The sequence below is a fragment of the Pseudophryne corroboree genome, chromosome 1, assembly GCF_028390025.1.
Source record: "Pseudophryne corroboree isolate aPseCor3 chromosome 1, aPseCor3.hap2, whole genome shotgun sequence".
In the NCBI taxonomy this organism is placed as follows: Eukaryota; Metazoa; Chordata; class Amphibia; order Anura; family Myobatrachidae; genus Pseudophryne; species Pseudophryne corroboree.
In genome coordinates, this window is record NC_086444.1 from 589,388,270 (window position 1) to 589,405,935 (window position 17,666).

A 17,666-nucleotide genomic window follows, 5' to 3' on the forward strand; every position below is an offset into this window, starting at 1 on the left:
ATTTATGGGTCGGTATCTTCCTATTACCTGTACTGAATCTCCTGGCTGCTACTTCTACAAGTAAAGAGAGGAGTGCACTGTCAGCAATACATGGCTATTAGAGCATCTATAGCAAGGAGATTGCAGGCACTATACTTTATTGACTACAGCTTTACAGTTGTCCAATAGAGTGGTTAACTCAGAACCGACTATGGCCCAGATTTATTAAGCCTTGAAGAGTGATAAAGTGCACAGTGATAAAGTACTAGCCAGTCATCTCCTAACTACCATGCTACAGGCTGTGTGTTTGAAAGATGACAGTTAGAAGCTGATTGGTTGGTACTTTGGGGTCTATTCATGAAGCAGTGATAAGAGTGGAGAAGTGAGCCAGTGGAGAAGTTGCACATGGCAACCAATCAGCATTGAAGTAACATTTATAATTTGCATACTATACAATTGTATGGAGCAGCTGTTTGGTTTCCATAGGCAACTTCTCCACAGGCTCACTTCACTCTTTTCACTGCTTCATGAATAGACCCCTTTATCACCATGCACTTTATCACTCTCTAAGGCTTGATAAATCTGGGCCCAAACATGGTAACCACACTTTGTAATGTCTGATGCGAGATGCTGTTACCCAGGGCACAAGTAAAGGGCCCCATACACTAGAACGATTATGCCCGATTTCAGCCCAATTCGGGCCGATATATTGGGTGATGCAACAGAATTGAATTGGGTACCAGAAATGTGCACAAGGCAGCTCTAAAAGATCTAGATTCCCAAATGGTATCACCACACCAAAATAAAAGATCCAAACAAAAAAAAAAAAGGGAAACAACTTGTTTCCCTACTCTTTTTGTTGTTGTTGTTGATATATTGGGTGAAATCGGGCATTTTGGCTGTGCATCTGATTCGATGCGCGGCCCCATGTGGGTCGGATCGGCTCCCCTAGATCGTTAGTGCTGCACTCGTGATATGTCGGTTCCCGCTGGCATTGCTGGGATCACATACGATATATTGCATGCAAAATGTACCAAATCGTATGGAACCACTCCCAGGAGAGTTCAAGGGAAAATGCCTCCGACTTCAGCCTCAGACATATTGTTCTAGTGTATGGGGCCCTTAAGTGCACGCAAAATCTGGGGAGGGCTGTACCCACAAAAATGATACACATAAGGGGGTGCCTAGATAAACAGGTTTTGTGCAGTATTCTTTATGATAAATTATAGTCTATTGAAAAACAAATGGGTAAAACAAAAAATCTTGTTTAAAATTATGATTTGCCCACTTTACTTTGCCTAATATTTTTTTCTCCAGACTTATTTTTCTTCTTCTTCTAACTTTATGTATCCTTCTTACTGCGCAAACAGTAAGTTTCAAACATGTTTAAATACATTAAATTCCCAAAATTGTATAGACTCCCCCTTTCTAAAGAGTGTTTGGCCACACAAGTTTACAAATCAGAACCGACAAGTGCTGAAGTGCACAGTGCATAAAATTGTCAGTCCACAGCTGGGCCGTAACTAGGGGTGTGCGAGTCGTTCCATCGCACATAGGGGGTCATTCCGAGTTGATCGCTCGCTGCCGATTTTCGCAGCGCAGTATTCAGGTGAAAAAATGGCATTTATGCGTATGGCCCGCAATGCGCACGCGCAACGTACGGGTACAAAGCTCTTTGTGGTTGTGCTCAGGTTCTAGCAAAGTTTTCCTTCGCACTGACGGCTGCAAGAAGATTGACAGGAAGGGGGCATTTCTGGGTGTCAACTGACCGTTTTCAGGGAGTGTCTGCAAAAACGCAGGCTTGTCTGAAAAAACGCAGGCGTGGCTGGGCATTCGCTGGGCGGGTGTATGACGTCAAATCTGGACACGAATAGGCTGAAGTGATCGCAATCGCTGAGTAGGTTCAGAGCTACTCAGAAACTGCACAAACTGTTTTTGCAAAGCTCGGCTGCACATGCGTTCGCACTTCTGCTAAGCTAAAATACACTCCCCAGTGGGCGGCGGCATAGCGTTTGCACGGCTGCTAAAAACTGCTAGCTAACGATCAACTCGGAATGACCCCCATAGTACAGGGCTCTGGGGACAGCATCGGCGCTACCACATGGTCCTTGCTTCTGGCTAGCAGGTGTCTGAAATGATACACAGAAATATAGGAAAATGCAGGTGCATACTCTAAGCACTAAGAACACTTGCAGTCAGAACAATTATAATAAACTTTGCCATTTAACATGGAGTGAAATATAGGTTCTAAGCACAATTTCGGCCAAAAATGTGGGTCCATCTACCACATCACGGGGACTTCATCAGGTGGCTCCCCAACATCCCTAATACTAACGTATAAATTTATCCAGGTATTACCTATCATAGTGCCCATTCAATATGTAGGCAGCATAGGTAAGGACTACAAGCAGCACTATAAGTATCAGAAAGTATCTTATGTTTAAAATTAGGGTGTGCAGTCCACTCCCCCCCCCCCCCACACACACACCCTTTACTCTGTAATTGTGTGTTGTATGTACACTTGAAGGTGGAGCCCCTTCTACCTGGACTAGTACCCCACCCACCTGCCCTTAGGTGTTTTTAATTAGTGTGGATCCTTGCATTTGCTGTCTACATATTGGAATGGGCACTATGATAAGACCTGGGTACATCTATATAATACAGCATTTCAGTATTATAGACATTAGGGACCCACCTGATGAAGTCACTGTGATGTGGTAGCTAGGGCCCAAATGTTTATTAGAATTGATTTGCTTAGTGCCACATGCATTTTCCATTTTGTTTCTTTGTGGCACTAAAAGTCTCAGCAAGGTAGCACCTCTTATTATATTAGGGTGTGCAGTCCAGCCCCCCTTGTTTGTAATAGCACCCTGCACCCAGTATCACTGCTGCAGTGCCATCTGGAGCTGTCTCTGAAGGTGGCACTGATCCTTGGTTGCAGCAGTTGCTTCTGTCTTTAAGACTGCTTCTGGAATGTTGACACAAGAATTTTGTTTGGTGCTTTATGGACTGGGATTCCATGGCCAAGGCGCTACACCCAAGCCTCAGCACATCAAGTGCCAAGCATTATCTGGAGCAGTGTAAATTACATCACCATTGGCCACTAGAGTAATGGAAAGACATTTTTTGTAGTAACACTTCTCCATTACCCATCTGGAAGTCTGATGGACTTATCTGGGTTTAGCAGATGCCAACCGTGAGCTTCACGCACAAGTGATGGCGGAATAATGATTTGCTCCACACTTTTTTTTTTTTTTTCAATTTGGCCTGGCCTCCTTAGTATCGGTGAAGGGAACACTTACTAATAGAGCTCACAATTACATTCTTTAGAATTATATGCTTACGACGTTGTCATGCTGAAACAGGAAAGGACCTTCCCAAAATTGTCACCATAAGGCAAGGGGTTGGGTTTGGTTTGCCAAAGGTTGGGATGCCGGCGGTCAGAATACCAATCGTAATCCCGACAGGGGAAGGTAGGTATACCTAACCCCCCTCCCTGCAGCCTAAACCTAACCCTCTCCCCCACAACCTAACCCTCACCCTCGGCGCTGGTGCCTAAACCTATCCCCCCCCCCCCTCTCCCCACAGCCTAAACCTAACCCTTCCCCCACCACCACCACCACGGCCTAACCCCCCTCCCCGCAGCCTAAACCTAACCCCTTGGGCCGCAGCCAACCCTAACCCTCCCCCTGTAGCCTAAACCTATCCCCCATCCCCTGTGTGGCTTACCTGCCCTGAGTCTCGCTGGTTTGTTGTTCAGCATTCTGGCTGTCGGGATTCTGGCACCGGGATGGTGAACCTATCCGGGATGCCGGTCTTGGCATTCTGAATAGTGTCAGGATTCTGCGTCTGGATCCTGACAGCCAGCACCCTGACCAGATCCCAAGGCAAGGTCCCTTTTTTTAAAAAAAAATGGTTTGCCAAGTTTGGTGTGGGAGAAATAAACTGGCCTGCACAGTCTTGACCTCAACCCCAGGAACACCTTTGAAATGAATTGACACACCTACTGTGAACCAGGACTGATGTGTTCTCAAACACACCATACGGTGCAAGATGCCCAGCACGACTGAGACGGTACGAGACAAGTAGCGTACCATATTTCTCTAACGTCCTAGTGGATGCTGGGGACTCCGTAAGGACCATGGGGATAGACGGGCTCCGCAGAAGACATGGGCACTTTAAGAAAGAATTTAGGTTCTGGTGTGCACTGGCTCCTCCCTCTATGCCCCTCCTCCAGACCTCTGTTTGATACTGTGCCCAGACGAGCTGGGTGCTTTTCAGTGAGCTCTCCTGAGTTTGCTGAGAGAAAGTATTTTGTTAGGTTTTTTATGTTCAGGGAGCTCTGCTGGCAACAGACTCCCTGCATCGTGGGACTGAGGGGAGAGAAGCAGCCCTACTCCTCTGTAGCTAGGTCCTGCTTCTTAGGCTACTGGACACCATTAGCTCCAGAGGGATCGTACGCAGGATCTCACCCTCGCCGTCCGATCCCAGAGCCGTGCCGCCGTCCCCCTCGCAGAGCCGGAAGACAGAAGCCGGGTGAGTATGAGAAGCAAAGAAGATTTCACAGGCGGCAGAAGACTCCGTTCTTCACTGAGGTAACGCACAGCACTGCAGCTGTGCGCCATTGCTCCCACACACCTCACATACTCCGGTCACTGTAAGGGTGCAGGGCGCAGGGGGGGGCGCCCTGGGCAGCATTTGGGACCTCTTTTGGCAAAAGTTAAACATATATACTGCTGGGCACTGTATATATGTATGAGCCCCCGCCAAAAATTGCATATTTAAGCGGGACAGATGCCCGCCACCGAGGGGGCGGAGCTTCTTCCTCAGCACTCACCAGCGCCATTTTTTCTCCACAGCTCCGCTGAGAGGAAGCTCCCCCAGGCTCTTCCCTGCAGATACACGGTAGAAGAGGGTAAAAAGAGAGGGGGGGCACATAATTAGGCGCAAAAAACAATATATAAACAGCAGCTACTGGGTTAACATTAAGTTACTGTGTTATTCCTGGGTTTATAGCGCTGGGTTGTGTACTGGCATACTCTCTCTCTGTCTCTCCTAAGGGCCTTGTGGGGGAACTGTCTTCAAAAAGGGCATTCCCTGTGTGTGTGGTGTGTCGGTACGCTTGTGTCGACATGTCTGATGAGGAAAGCTATTTGGAAGCAGAGCGGGAGCAAATTAATGTGGTGTCTCCGCCGACGGCGCCGACACCTGATTGGATGGATATGTGGAAGGTTTAAAATGATAATGTTAATTCCTTGCATAAAAGGTTAGAAAAAGCTGAAGCCTCAGGACAGTCAGGGTCTCAACCCGTGCCTGATCCTATGTCGCAGAGGCCGTCAGGGTCTCAGAAGCGCCCACTATCCCAAATTGTTGACACAGATACCGACATGGATTCTGACTCCAGTATCGATTACGATGATGCAAAGTTACAGCCAAAATTGGCTAAATCCATCCGTTATATGATTATAGCAATTAAGGATGTGTTGCACATCACAGAGGAAATCCCAGTCCCTGACAAGAGGGTACATATGTATGGGGAAAAGAAGCCGGAGGTAACCTTTCCCCCCTCACACGAGCTAAATGAGTTATGTGAAAAGGCTTGGGAATCTCCAGATAAAAAAATGCAGATTTCCAAAAGGATTCTTATGGCGTATCCTTTCCCGCCAACGGACAGGTTACGCTGGGAATCCTCCCCTAAGGTGGACAAAGTTTCAACACGCTTATCCAAGAAGGTAGCCCTGCCATCACAGGCTACGGCTACCCTCAAAGATGCTGCGGATCGCAAACAGGAGGTTACCCTGAAGTCCATTTATACACATTCAGGTACCTTACTGAGGCCGACGATCGCGTCGGCCTGGGTGTGTAGTGCTGTAGCAGCATGGACGGATACCGTGTCTGAGGAAATTGATACCTTAGACAAGGATACTATATTGTTGACCTTGGGGCATATTAAAGACTGTCCTATATACGAGAGATGCTCAAAGAGACATTAGTCTACTGGGTTCTAGAATATATGCTATGTCAATTTCTGCCAGAAGGGTCCTGTGGACTCGGCAATGGACAGGTGATGCCGACTCAAAAAAGCATATGGAGGTTTTACCTTACAAGGGTGAGGAATTGTTTGGGGAGGGTCTCTCGGACCTGGTCTCCACAGCTACTGCTGGAAAGTCAAATTTTTTGCCATGTGTTTCCTCACAGCCTAAGAGAGCACCGTATTATCAAATGCAGTACTTTCGATCACAGAAAAACAAGAAAGTCCGAGGTGCGTCCTTTCTTGCCAGAGACAGGGGCAGAGGAAAGAAGCTGCACAATACAGCTAGTTCCCAGGAACAGAAGTCCTCCCCGGCCTCTACAAAATCCACCGCATGACGCTGGGGCTCCACAGGCGGAGCTAGGTTCGGTGGGGGCTCGTCTTCGAAATTTCAGCCACAAGTGGGTTCACTCCCAGTTGGATCCCTGGGCAATAGATATTGTGTCTCAGGGATACAAGCTGGAATTTGAGGAGATGCCCCCTCACCGATACCTCAAATCGGCCCTGCCAGCTTCCCCCCACGAGAGGGAAATAGTGTTAACTGAAATTCACAAATTGTATCTTCAACAGGTGGTGGTCAAGGTTCCCCTCCTTCAACAAGGAAGGGGTTTTTATTCGACCATGTTTGTAGTTCCGAAACCGGACGGTTCGGTCAGACCCATATTGAATTTAAAATCCCTGAACATATACCTGAAAAGGTTCAAGTTCAAGATGGAATCGCTGAGAGCGGTCATCGCAAGCCTGGAAGGGGGGATTTTATGGTGTCTCTGGACATAAAGGATGCATACCTTCATGTCCCCATTTATCCACCTCATCAGGCGTAGCTCAGATTTGTGGTACAGGATTGTCATTTCCAATTTCAGACGTTGCCATTTGGTCTCTCCACGGCACCGAGAATATTTACCAAGGTAATGGCGGAAATGATGGTACTCCTGCGGAAGCAAGGAGTCACAATTATCCCATACTTGGACTATCTCCTCATAAAAGCGAGATCAAGAGAGCAGTTGCTGATCAGCGTAGCACTTTCTCTGGAAGTGTGACGGCAACACGGCTGGATTCTAAATATTCCAAAGTCGCAGTTGGTTCCTACGACTCGTCTGCCTTTCCTGGGCATGATTATAGACACAGACCAGAAAAGGGTTTATCTCCCGATGGAGAAAGCTCAGGAACTCATGACACTGGTCAGGAACCTATTAAAACCAAAACAGGTGTCAGTGCATCACTGCATTCGGGTCCTGGGAAAGATGGTGGCATCATACGAGGCCATTCCCTTCGGCAGGTTCCATGCGAGGACTTTTCAATGGGACTTACTGGACAAGTGGTCCGGGTCACATCTTCAGATGCATCGGTTAATCACCCTATCCCCCAGGGCCAGGGTGTCACTCCTGTGGTGGCTGCAGAGCGCTCACCTTCTCGAGGGCCGCAGATTCTGCATTCAGGACTGGGTCCTGGTGACCACGGACGCAAGCCTCCGAGGTTGGGGTGCAGTCACACAGGGAAGAAATTTCCAAGGTCTGTGGTCAAGTCAAGAGGCTTGCCTTCACATCAACATCCTGGAACTAAGGGCCATATACAACGCCCTACGTCAAGGGGAGACCCTGCTTCGCGACCAACTGGTTCTGATGCAGTCAGACAACATCACCGCAGTGGCTCATGTAAACCGCCAAGGCGGCACAAGGAGCAGAGTGGCGATGGCGGAAGCCACCAGAATTCTTCGCTGGGCTGATAATCACGTAAGTGCACTGTCAGCAGTATTCATCCTGGGAGTGGACAACTGGGAAGCAGACTTCCTCAGCAGACACGACCTCCACCCGGGAGAGTGGGGACTTCATCAGGAAGTCTTCGCACAGATTACAAGTCGGTGGGAACTGCCACATGTGGACATGATGGCATCCCGCCTCAACAAAAAGCTACAGAGGTATTGCGCCAGGTCAAGAGATCCTCAGGCGATAGCTGTAGACGCCCTGGTGACACCGTGGGTGTTCCAGTCGGTCTATGTATTTCCTCCTCTTCCTCTCATACCCAAGGTGCTGAGGATAATAAAAAAAGAGGAGTGAGAACAATACTCATTGTTCCAGATTGGCCACGAAGGACTTGGTATCCAGATCTGCAAGAAATGCTCACAGAGGACCCGTGGCCTCTTCCTCTAATACAGGACTTGTTGCAACAGGGGCCCTGTCTGTTCCAAGACTTACCGTGGCTGCGTTTGACGGCATGGCGGTTGAACGCCGGATCCTAGCAGAGAAAGGCATTCCGGATGAGGTCATTCCTACGCTGATAAAGGCTAGGAAGGACGTGACAGCTCAACATTATCACCGTATATGGCGAAAATATGTTGCTTGGTGTGAGGCCAGGAATGCTCCTACGGAGGAATTCCAGCTGGGCCGTTTCCTTCACTTCCTACAGTCCTGAGTAAATTTGGGCCTAAAATTGGGTTCCATTAAGGTCCAGATTTCGGCCCTATCCATTTTCTTTCAAAAGGAGTTGGCTTCTCTACCTGAAGTTCAGACGTTTGTAAAGGGAGTGCTGCATATTCAGCCCCCTTTTGTGCCTCCAGTGGCACCTTGGGATCTTAACGTAGTGTTGAGTTTACTGAAATCCCACTAGTTTGAACCACTCAAAACGGTGGAGTTGAAATATCTCACGTGGAAGGTGGTCATGCTATTAGCCTTGGCTTCGGCTAGGCGTGCGTCAGAGTTGGCGGCTTTGTCACATAAAAGCCCCTATCTGGTTTTCCATGCGGATAGAGCAGAATTGCGGACCCGTCCAAAATTTCTGCCGAAAGTGGTTTCATCCTTTCATATAAACCAACCTATTGTGGTGCCTGTGGCTACTACTGACTTGGAGGATTCCGAGTTACTTGATGTGGTCAGGGCTTTGAAGGTTTATGTAGCCAGAACGGCTAGGGTCAGGAAAATAGAATCTTTGTTTATCCTGTATGCTTCCAACAAGCTTGGTGCTCCTGCTTCAAAGCAAACTATTGCTCGCTGGATCTGTAACACGATTCAGCAGGCTCATTCTGCGGCTGGATTGCTGCTGCCAAAATCAGTTAAGGCCCATTCCACTAGGAAGGTGGGCTCTTCTTGGGCGGCTGCCCGAGGGGTCTCGGCATTACAGCTTTGCCGAGCGGCTACTTGGTCAGGTTCAAACACTTTTGCAAAGTTCTACAAGTTTGATACCCTGGCTGAGGAGGACCTTGTGTTTGCTCAATCGGTGCTGCAGAGTCATCCGCACTCTCCCGCCCGTTTGGGAGCTTTGGTATAATCCCCATGGTCCTTACGGAGTCCCCAGCATCCACTAGGACGTTAGAGAAAATAAGATTTTACTTACCGGTAAATCTATTTCTCGTAGTCCGTAGTGGATGCTGGGCGCCCGTCCCAAGTGCGGACTTCTTCTGCAATACTTGAATATAGTTATTGCTTCAATAAGGGTTAAGTTATGGTTGCATCAGGGTTTGACCTGATGCTCTGTTATTTGTCATACTGTTAACTGGTTGTTATCACATGTTATACGGTGTGGCTGGTATGAATCTTGCCCTGGATTACCAAAATCCTTTCCTTGTACTGTCAGCTCTTCTGGGCACAGTTTCTCTAACTGAGGTCTGGAGGAGGGGCATAGAGGGAGGAGCCAGTGCACACGAGAACCTAAATACTTTCTTAAAGTGCCCATGTCTCCTGCGGAGCCCATCTATCCCCATGGTCCTTACGGAGTCCCCAGCATCCACTACGGACTACGAGAAATAGATTTACCGGTAAGTAAAATCTTATTTTTTTCTTCAAATTTAGCATCTTAGTTGTATTGCAGACACAGTGAAAAGCGACTCATAGTGTACCAGAAATGCTAAGCTGAGACGTTACGCAAACACGGTTGGGAAAGCACCCGTACAAAGACACAAATCACAGCGGAACTTGGTGTTTGCTTTTTGGTGCGACTTGTGCTGTGTATAAGGATACATATGTACCATATTAATGCCCATGGTTTTGAAGTGAGATGTGTATATTCAGATGTCTGCTTACTTATGTCCATGTAGTATAAACATGCCTGTGTGTGTCTATGTATGTATGTACTTGTATTGGGATGCATCAGCTTACTGGCTGTCAGTATCCCGGCATACAGGAGACCGACACCGTTATCCCGACACCCAGTGATATACCGAAAGCCGGAATCCCGACCAGTATTCCCACTCAGTTGGTGGGTCGACAGCACCAACCAAGTGGGAATACAACCTGTGGCGAGCGCAGTGAGCCACCATATCTGATGCATAGTGAGCCCGCAAGGAGATTCGCTTGCCATCCAACCTGATGGAGTTTGAGAGGTGCTGCAAAGAGGAATGGGCGAAACTGCCCAAAGATAGGTGTGCCAAGCTTGTGGCATCATATTCAAAAAGACTTGAGGCTGTAATTGCTGCCAAAGGTGCAGCAACAAAGTATTGAGCAAAGGCTGTGAATACTTATGTACATGTGATTTCTTAATTTTGTTTTTCGTTTTTTATAAATTAGCAAAAATGAAAAATAAAAATTTTCACGTTGTCATTATGGGGTATTGGGGGTAATTCAGTATAATGTGCAGAGAGAGTTAGATTTGGGTGGGTTATTTTGTTTCTGTGCAGGATAAATACTGGCTGCTTTATTTTTACACTGCAATTTAGATTTCAGTCTGAACACACCCCACCCAAATCTAACTCTCTCTGCACATGCTATATCTGCCCACCTCCCCTTGCAGTGCCCAACTGCTAACAAATTTGCTGCTGCGATCAACTCTGAATTACATTGTGTGTAGAATTTTTAGGGAAAAATGAATTTATTCCATTTTGGACTAAGGCTATAACATAACAAACTGAAAAGAAGTGAAGCGCTGTGAATACTTTTTGGATGCATTGTGTGTGTGTGTGTGTGTGTGTGTGTGTGTGTGTGTGTGTGTGTGTGTGTGTGTGTGTGTGTATATGTGTAAAATAAAGCTCCCTTTTATTACATAATATTTCAATAAACAGTGCCAACCCTGAAATTAAGGAGCTTGGGGGTCTTTATTTCATGCTCATTTTGCTTTTGACACTTTTCTATGAATAAAACAGTGGTTTTCATGGGTGACTGTGCCTGTGTATGACTCGGAAAGGGAGAGCAGGTATACATTGTGTCAAGTTTCCCTTGTGTGACAGTGTGGCTTAACAAGCTTGCATGTGTGACAAATCTTTTTTTTTTTTCTTCGTTTAAGCATCACTAATTCTGTGAATATGGGATGAGGCCCTGTTTCCAGATGGCCACATATAAAACAAGGCATAGAAAAGCTGAAAGACACATCCAGCCTATTTCTTATATGCAACTGCACATTTAAATGTATAAGGTACACCAGAGAGATGCGAGTTAAACAGTCATGAATGATGGCAGTGAATTATAGTGTTTAGTTTATCCATCATTTTAGAAGTTTAGACGTGTGTTTGCATGCATATGTAATCTTGTTTTTCCACAGCAGATTGTGTACCTCTATTAGTAGAACCATTTGTAAAGCAGGGTTGCTCATAGAAAAATACTGTTGATTACTATAGCACTACATTGTGAGAGCCTAAGGGGGACTACACTAAATAAATAATTATCCTTACCAGCGGAAATTCTATGCTGTAAACATTGGTAAGATATTTGTGAATATTGTGAATGGTTTGTTAGTTGCCCATGCCACGCTTGATTGCTGAATAACATTACAGACTTTAAGCTGATAAATACTACCTTAAGGCCATAGAGAATGTCTCAATTTTAAGACTAGTTGTATACAGTCATGCTCTAAGTCGATAGCACTGTTGTCGCCTTAGTACGCAGTAGTGTTCCTGCAAAAAATGACGGCATCTTGAACATATGAAATGCTCCTTGTAAGTAAGATATATGGGAAACATGGTTTCCTTGTTACACTGGAGTGCTGCAGCTCTGTACAAGCTGCATGCACTATGATCACTGTTTGAAGCTTTTGTGTATAACCAGGAAACAGGGTTTCCCATTCAATGCCTTAGTACTGTTTAAAAGCACCACTACTATATTGGCACCATTACTCTGTTATGTTAATTGGTTAAATCTTTTGCAGCCCAGTTCAATGGCAGTGAGAAAAGACAGTCATCTCCATCTCCATCCAGTGACAGACGCAGACAGCTCAGAGCCCCCGGAGGTGGCTTCAAACCAATAAAACATGGCAGCCCTGAACTCTGTGGTATCCTGGGCGAAAGAGTAGATCCAAATGTTGCACTGGAGAAACAAATGTGAGTAACAAGGGTCTGTATGATTCTGTTGACTTAAGGCCTAGTCAGGCTACATGCACACTGGCATTTTTAAGCCTGCATGTTTATTATATGTTAAAAGCTTGTTATAACACACGTGAGCCTGGGTTCAGTATACATTAGTGTATTAATTTAACAGTACATGATTTACAAAATTTGCGGGTACATTGAAGCACTTTAGATGCACTGTAGCTTAATTAGAAGCAATACATAAAATAAACACTGCAGATCCATGTAAACTTATCATATCATACCTGTGTCTGAATGCAAATATGTACATTTTCATGTAAATGAATATGAAAGCAAAAAAAAAAAAAAGGCTTACCTTGCCATAGAAAATGCCTAAATGCAAACTGTTGAAGCCAGTGTACATGTAGCTTTAGCCACTGTGAGTTTAATAGTGTGTTCCTTTTATTGTCTAAAGAAAAAAGGACTTTGAGGCATTGGTATCAGATCACTTGCAGGAACACCAGTCATCTAAACACACTCAGGTTGCCCGTGATGACCGAGGAATTTGCGCTGCTGAAGCCAGTGAAGCGGTGTCCAGAATGCAGCTGCTGGCTTCAACATACCCAGAAAACTTGTGTTTTATGGGATGATGCCTGTCCCCGCCCCCAAATGGTTGCAGCCTATCAATCAGTCTGTGGCAGCCAGGGCACTGCCAGCGTTCTCGCAGAACAGAATAGACACATGAGCAGTGCAGCATCTGTGCATGTGCAGATCTCACGCCATCCGAAATGTATGTCTGAATTGATCCCATTGCCACATTTAGAAATTGTTGTACGCTGTTTGTAACAATTTTCTATCTGATCAGTATACTTATAAGGTATATATTACAACTTTTTCATTAAGAACTGGTGTAAAAAGTTCCACTAGAGTGGCATTGGTCATAATAAGTGTGTTACGTTTTCTATTAATACTATTATCAATACATTAATAACTAGTAGTGGTATATCACGTATGTGCTTTGCAATAATGTAATCAATAATCCAATTATGTTCCTAAGCAAATTGTCAGGCGTGGTCGCATATGGGGGATAATTCCAAGTTGATCGCAGCAGGAATATTTTTAGCAGTTGGGCAAAACCATGTGCCCTGCAGGGGAGGCAGATATAACATTTGCAGAGAGAGTTAGATTTGGGTGGGTTATTTTATTTCTGTGCAGGTTAAATACTGGCTGCTTTATTTTTACACTGCAAATTAGATTGCAGATTGAACACACCACACCCAAATCTAACTCTCTCTGCACATGTTATATCTGCCTCCCCTGCAGTGCACATGGTTTTGCCCAACTGCTAAAAAAATTCCTGCTGCGATCAACTTGGAATTACCCCCATGATGCAACCAGTCAAAACCGCCTTTCCCTTCCCATGAGCCCTCCCCCAGTTTCTGCCATGCAGCCTATCACTGGTGATCAGGCAGCCTGGCGGAACCCCCACCCAGTGGCTGCAGAGATTAGCAGCTGCCGGGGAAATTTTAAATTCCGCAGATTTCAGCCCCCCAGTGTATAACCAATAGCTGCGAAGAGAAGCAGCCGCTGGGGAAATGGAAAGTTGTATTGTTCAATCATCGATTTTCCAATATATCGATACATCCTCCCCCCCTTTCCCGCCGCTTAGGGGTAATTAGTTTAATGGTGTTTAAAGTTGTAGTTCTTGCACAGTATACCATAAACATACTGCTATTTTAATGGTAAACTGTGTTTGAAATAGAAATAAAATATTTGTTTTTAATAAAATCAGGTTGGGTAGGTTTTAATTTAGGTGTTTTGTTGTTGTTTTTTTTAACCTTTTTCAATCATAAAAAAGATCATTTCTGAGTTTTTTTTTATGTTAGCCAGTACTGTGGTTAAGAAACAACTGTATATTATTTATCTGAGATTTGTTAATATTTCAATATTGCATATGACAGTAAGTTTCAAAGTGCTTCCTATTTTCAGCTGGTACCATGGAGCTATCAGTCGGACAGACGCAGAGAACTTGCTGAGGTTGTGTAAAGAATGTAGCTACCTTGTGAGGAACAGTCAGACAAGCAAGCACGACTACTCGCTATCACTGAAGTAAGTCCTTTCTGTTGGCTGTACCACTGATAAGAGAAACCCTACAAACAAACGGGCAGGTAGTAAAAGGAACATTCAGCAAAAAACATTTTTTTTCATATTTACAAAAACATATACTTTGCAATATATTTCCTTTGAAAAAAAGACTTATTTAAGATATGTTTAATTTACTGCTTAATCGTTTTTTTCTGCATTTTGTTATGAGTAGTTTGGATAGACACTTTGTTGTTGTTGTTGTCATTGATGTTAGAGCTTGGCAACCATTGCATGCTGAACAATATTAACAACACTGAAAAAGCTTTTTGCTTATTAAATTGTTTTCAAGTTAGAATGGGCAAAGTAGTGTGGAAACGGCGGACGCAGAGCTTATACCCTTATCAGCAGTATTTTTATATCTACACAGTATACACCTGTTACCACATAGGGCTATATTCAATTGCAATCGAATCCTCTCCAACGGAGAGGATCCGACTGCAACCTATTCAGAAGCTGGCTGTTTCCGCCCATTTCCCTCTCCCTTCCAACCATTCATTTCTGACCTCTCTTCTGGGCGAAAATGAATGGTCGAAAACGGCCCATTTCCGACAGCGCCGCTGTTGAGAAACACCTGGATGAGCATAGATTCTGCTCATCCATGTGTTTTTCGACTTGTTGGAATTTCCAGCAGGGCGGAAAACCAGCACTTCCATTGAATATTGAAGTGTTGGAAAGTTCAGATCATCGGCAGAAAGTGCCGGCTTTCTGCCTTGTTGGACCTTCCGACTTCAATTGAATACTGTCCATAGTCTAAAAGTCAGCTGGGAATAAGCTGTTAGCTGACCATATGTACATATATGATCCTGATCCCATTGAGACCTGTTGCTGTGCTTGGCCGGCGGTTGCCAATCTGCGTGGAAAGGGGCTGTGATGTATGCGCCAAGCAGGTGAAGTGACAGTCTGAATAACTGTGATGTTTTCCGGGACATAGAGGTCTCCTCAAGTGGGAAAAAATAATTTTTTTTTTTTTTTAATTATCGTTTAGCGCCTTTTGTTCGTAAAAACTTCAGTTCCCTATTAGCATTCACTTTTGGAATGAGTGAACACATCATTATTAACACTTGGTAAATGGCATGAGCTGCATTTATGCATCCTTTGCTGTAGTCTCTTTCAACTGTATTTTTATTGGAGTTAATTTTCTCTACCTTGATTTTTTTGTTTCTCCTTGCAGAAAATAATTTGAAATCTCTGTTAAAAAATCAATATTGGAGCATAAAGCAGAGGAGCATATTATTGCTCTTCAGGTCTTGCACCGCTGAGCTCTTCAGTTGTGTCCTGCTGTGTGTGCGTGGCTCCAGCAAGCTATTAGATGGCTTCGTGTGTGCTCACTGGCATGCACCAGCAGGTGAAATAATGTGCACACCGTCTGTATCTTGCCTGTGCACAGCAGGAGGAGATTGGGTTCATTCGTGCCTCAGCAACAGGCTGATGTAGGGGAAACAAGAGGGACCAAATAGACAGAACCTTGTGATTTAGTGGTATAATAAACCATGCATTCTATTGCAGCTGGTAAAGAAATGACAGCACAAAGTTCCTTAATAATTGGTGCCAGGCAGTCAGCCGGTATAGGTCACCCCTTAAACATTTAAATTATTAAAACCAAATAAAGCTGCTATATTACAAATGCTGAAATAACTCCTTGGATTCAGAAGTGACAATGGGATTACAACTGAGACAAAGGTTAATTGCATTGCTCCCTTATGTGTTGTAGTTTATCTCTCCTGTGTGACCTATTAATTTATCTGGCAAATATCTTCCATTTTTCCCTTACCTAGTCACAATGATGCTGTGAGACCTCCCAGCAAGCCTCAGTAGACTAGGATGAAATTCATGTTGCAAATTGTACAGTCCATAAAAGGAACTAAGAGTAAGGACCTCAACACTACGGTTTCCTTAATCTACTTAAAACTGTAACCCTTATTATTAGTTTTTGGTACAGACTGAAATTGATGGGTACTTACAGTAGGTTATTAGATATGCATCAGTTATAATTAGATTATCAATGCTTACCTGACAATTGCTAATAAACACTCTCTTATTTTTCCCTCTTTCAAAATAAAATACATTAAGCTGACGTATACCACTTATGCTGGCCAAACATGCCACAATTCCACAGGAGTGATAAGCAATAGATGTGATATTGCTGCAATTGTGGCTTCAGAATGACCAGGATCCCTAATAATGATTCCATCAAAAGTGGTAGGATAGTCATCGGGCATGTTAGTAAGTGCATACAGAAGTTAATTTCTGTGTCCTCTTGCCACACTAGGGGGTAAATTTACTAAGGTGGGAGATTTTTAGAACTGGTGATGTTGCCCATAGCAACCAATCAGATTGTATCTATTATCTACTAGAAGCAGCTAGACAAATGTTAAGTAGAATCTGATTGGTTGCTATGGGCAACATCACCAGTTCTAAAAACTCCCACCTTAGTAAATTTACCCCTAAGGGTGTGTACACACGGTGAGATATTTTCTTTCGATTTTGAATATATAGTCAAAATCGCAAGAAAAGTTAGTGCAGATCGCAAGGTGAAAGTCACCTTGCGATCCCGATTCGATCCCGTTGTGCGGTCCCACCAGGTCGTTATCGCAAGAAAAGATACTGTGCAGGCAAGATCCTTGCTAAATCGGTGTACTATCTAGTTCATCTCACATGTCAATGACATCTCACATAAGCCAAAATCGTAAGCACACATAGTCCATACCTCAAGATAAGTTAGTCAAAATCAGTGGTGCGGGGCTCCGGGAAGTTCAAGGGAAATCGCAAGTGAAAATCGGGCATAGCAAGGATCTCACCGTGTGTACACACCGTAAGAGAGACTAATAATAATAATGTGATCCAGCTGACAAAGGTTCGATATTATTCTATTTGACCATCCACATGTCTCCAATTTGTACAGTGACTGTGTTGCATCACTCTCAGGCCGAGTGGCAGGAAGGTAACTGTAAGTTTTCTTTTATTATTTAAATTATGTATTATACCTAACAACATCACAAGGCAGCATTACTGAAGGCAAACTAGCCACTACTATTCAAGAATCTGATTACTAAACCTATATACAGCACTGTACTGAAGACCATGCTGTGCACTGTATTAAGTGTATCAGGTCATGGTTCAGTTTGCAGCTGCTCGCGCGGCCATCAGTTGAATGGGCCTGATATTGGCCAATTAACACTCTGTCTGCGTACCAAAAAGAGTAGAATGAGTAGCTCTGTACTACCTTCCTTGTTTTTATTCTATATATCCTTCTAATTAATCAGCAGTGCAATACATATAGAGCAAGGAAACAATTATAGTACA

General features: G+C 44.5%; 1 protein-coding gene across 1 annotated transcript in view; it reads left to right on the forward strand.

The window, feature by feature from the left end:
• The window catches only part of SHB (SH2 domain containing adaptor protein B), a 347,131-nt gene that overhangs the window by 213,857 nt on the left and 115,608 nt on the right, over nucleotides 1–17,666 (forward strand). The window contains exons 4-5 of the mRNA XM_063914230.1: nucleotides 12,080–12,251; nucleotides 14,208–14,327. Coding sequence (XP_063770300.1) covers nucleotides 12,080–12,251; nucleotides 14,208–14,327 — 292 coding nt within the window. The remainder of the gene's footprint in view (nucleotides 1–12,079; nucleotides 12,252–14,207; nucleotides 14,328–17,666) is intronic.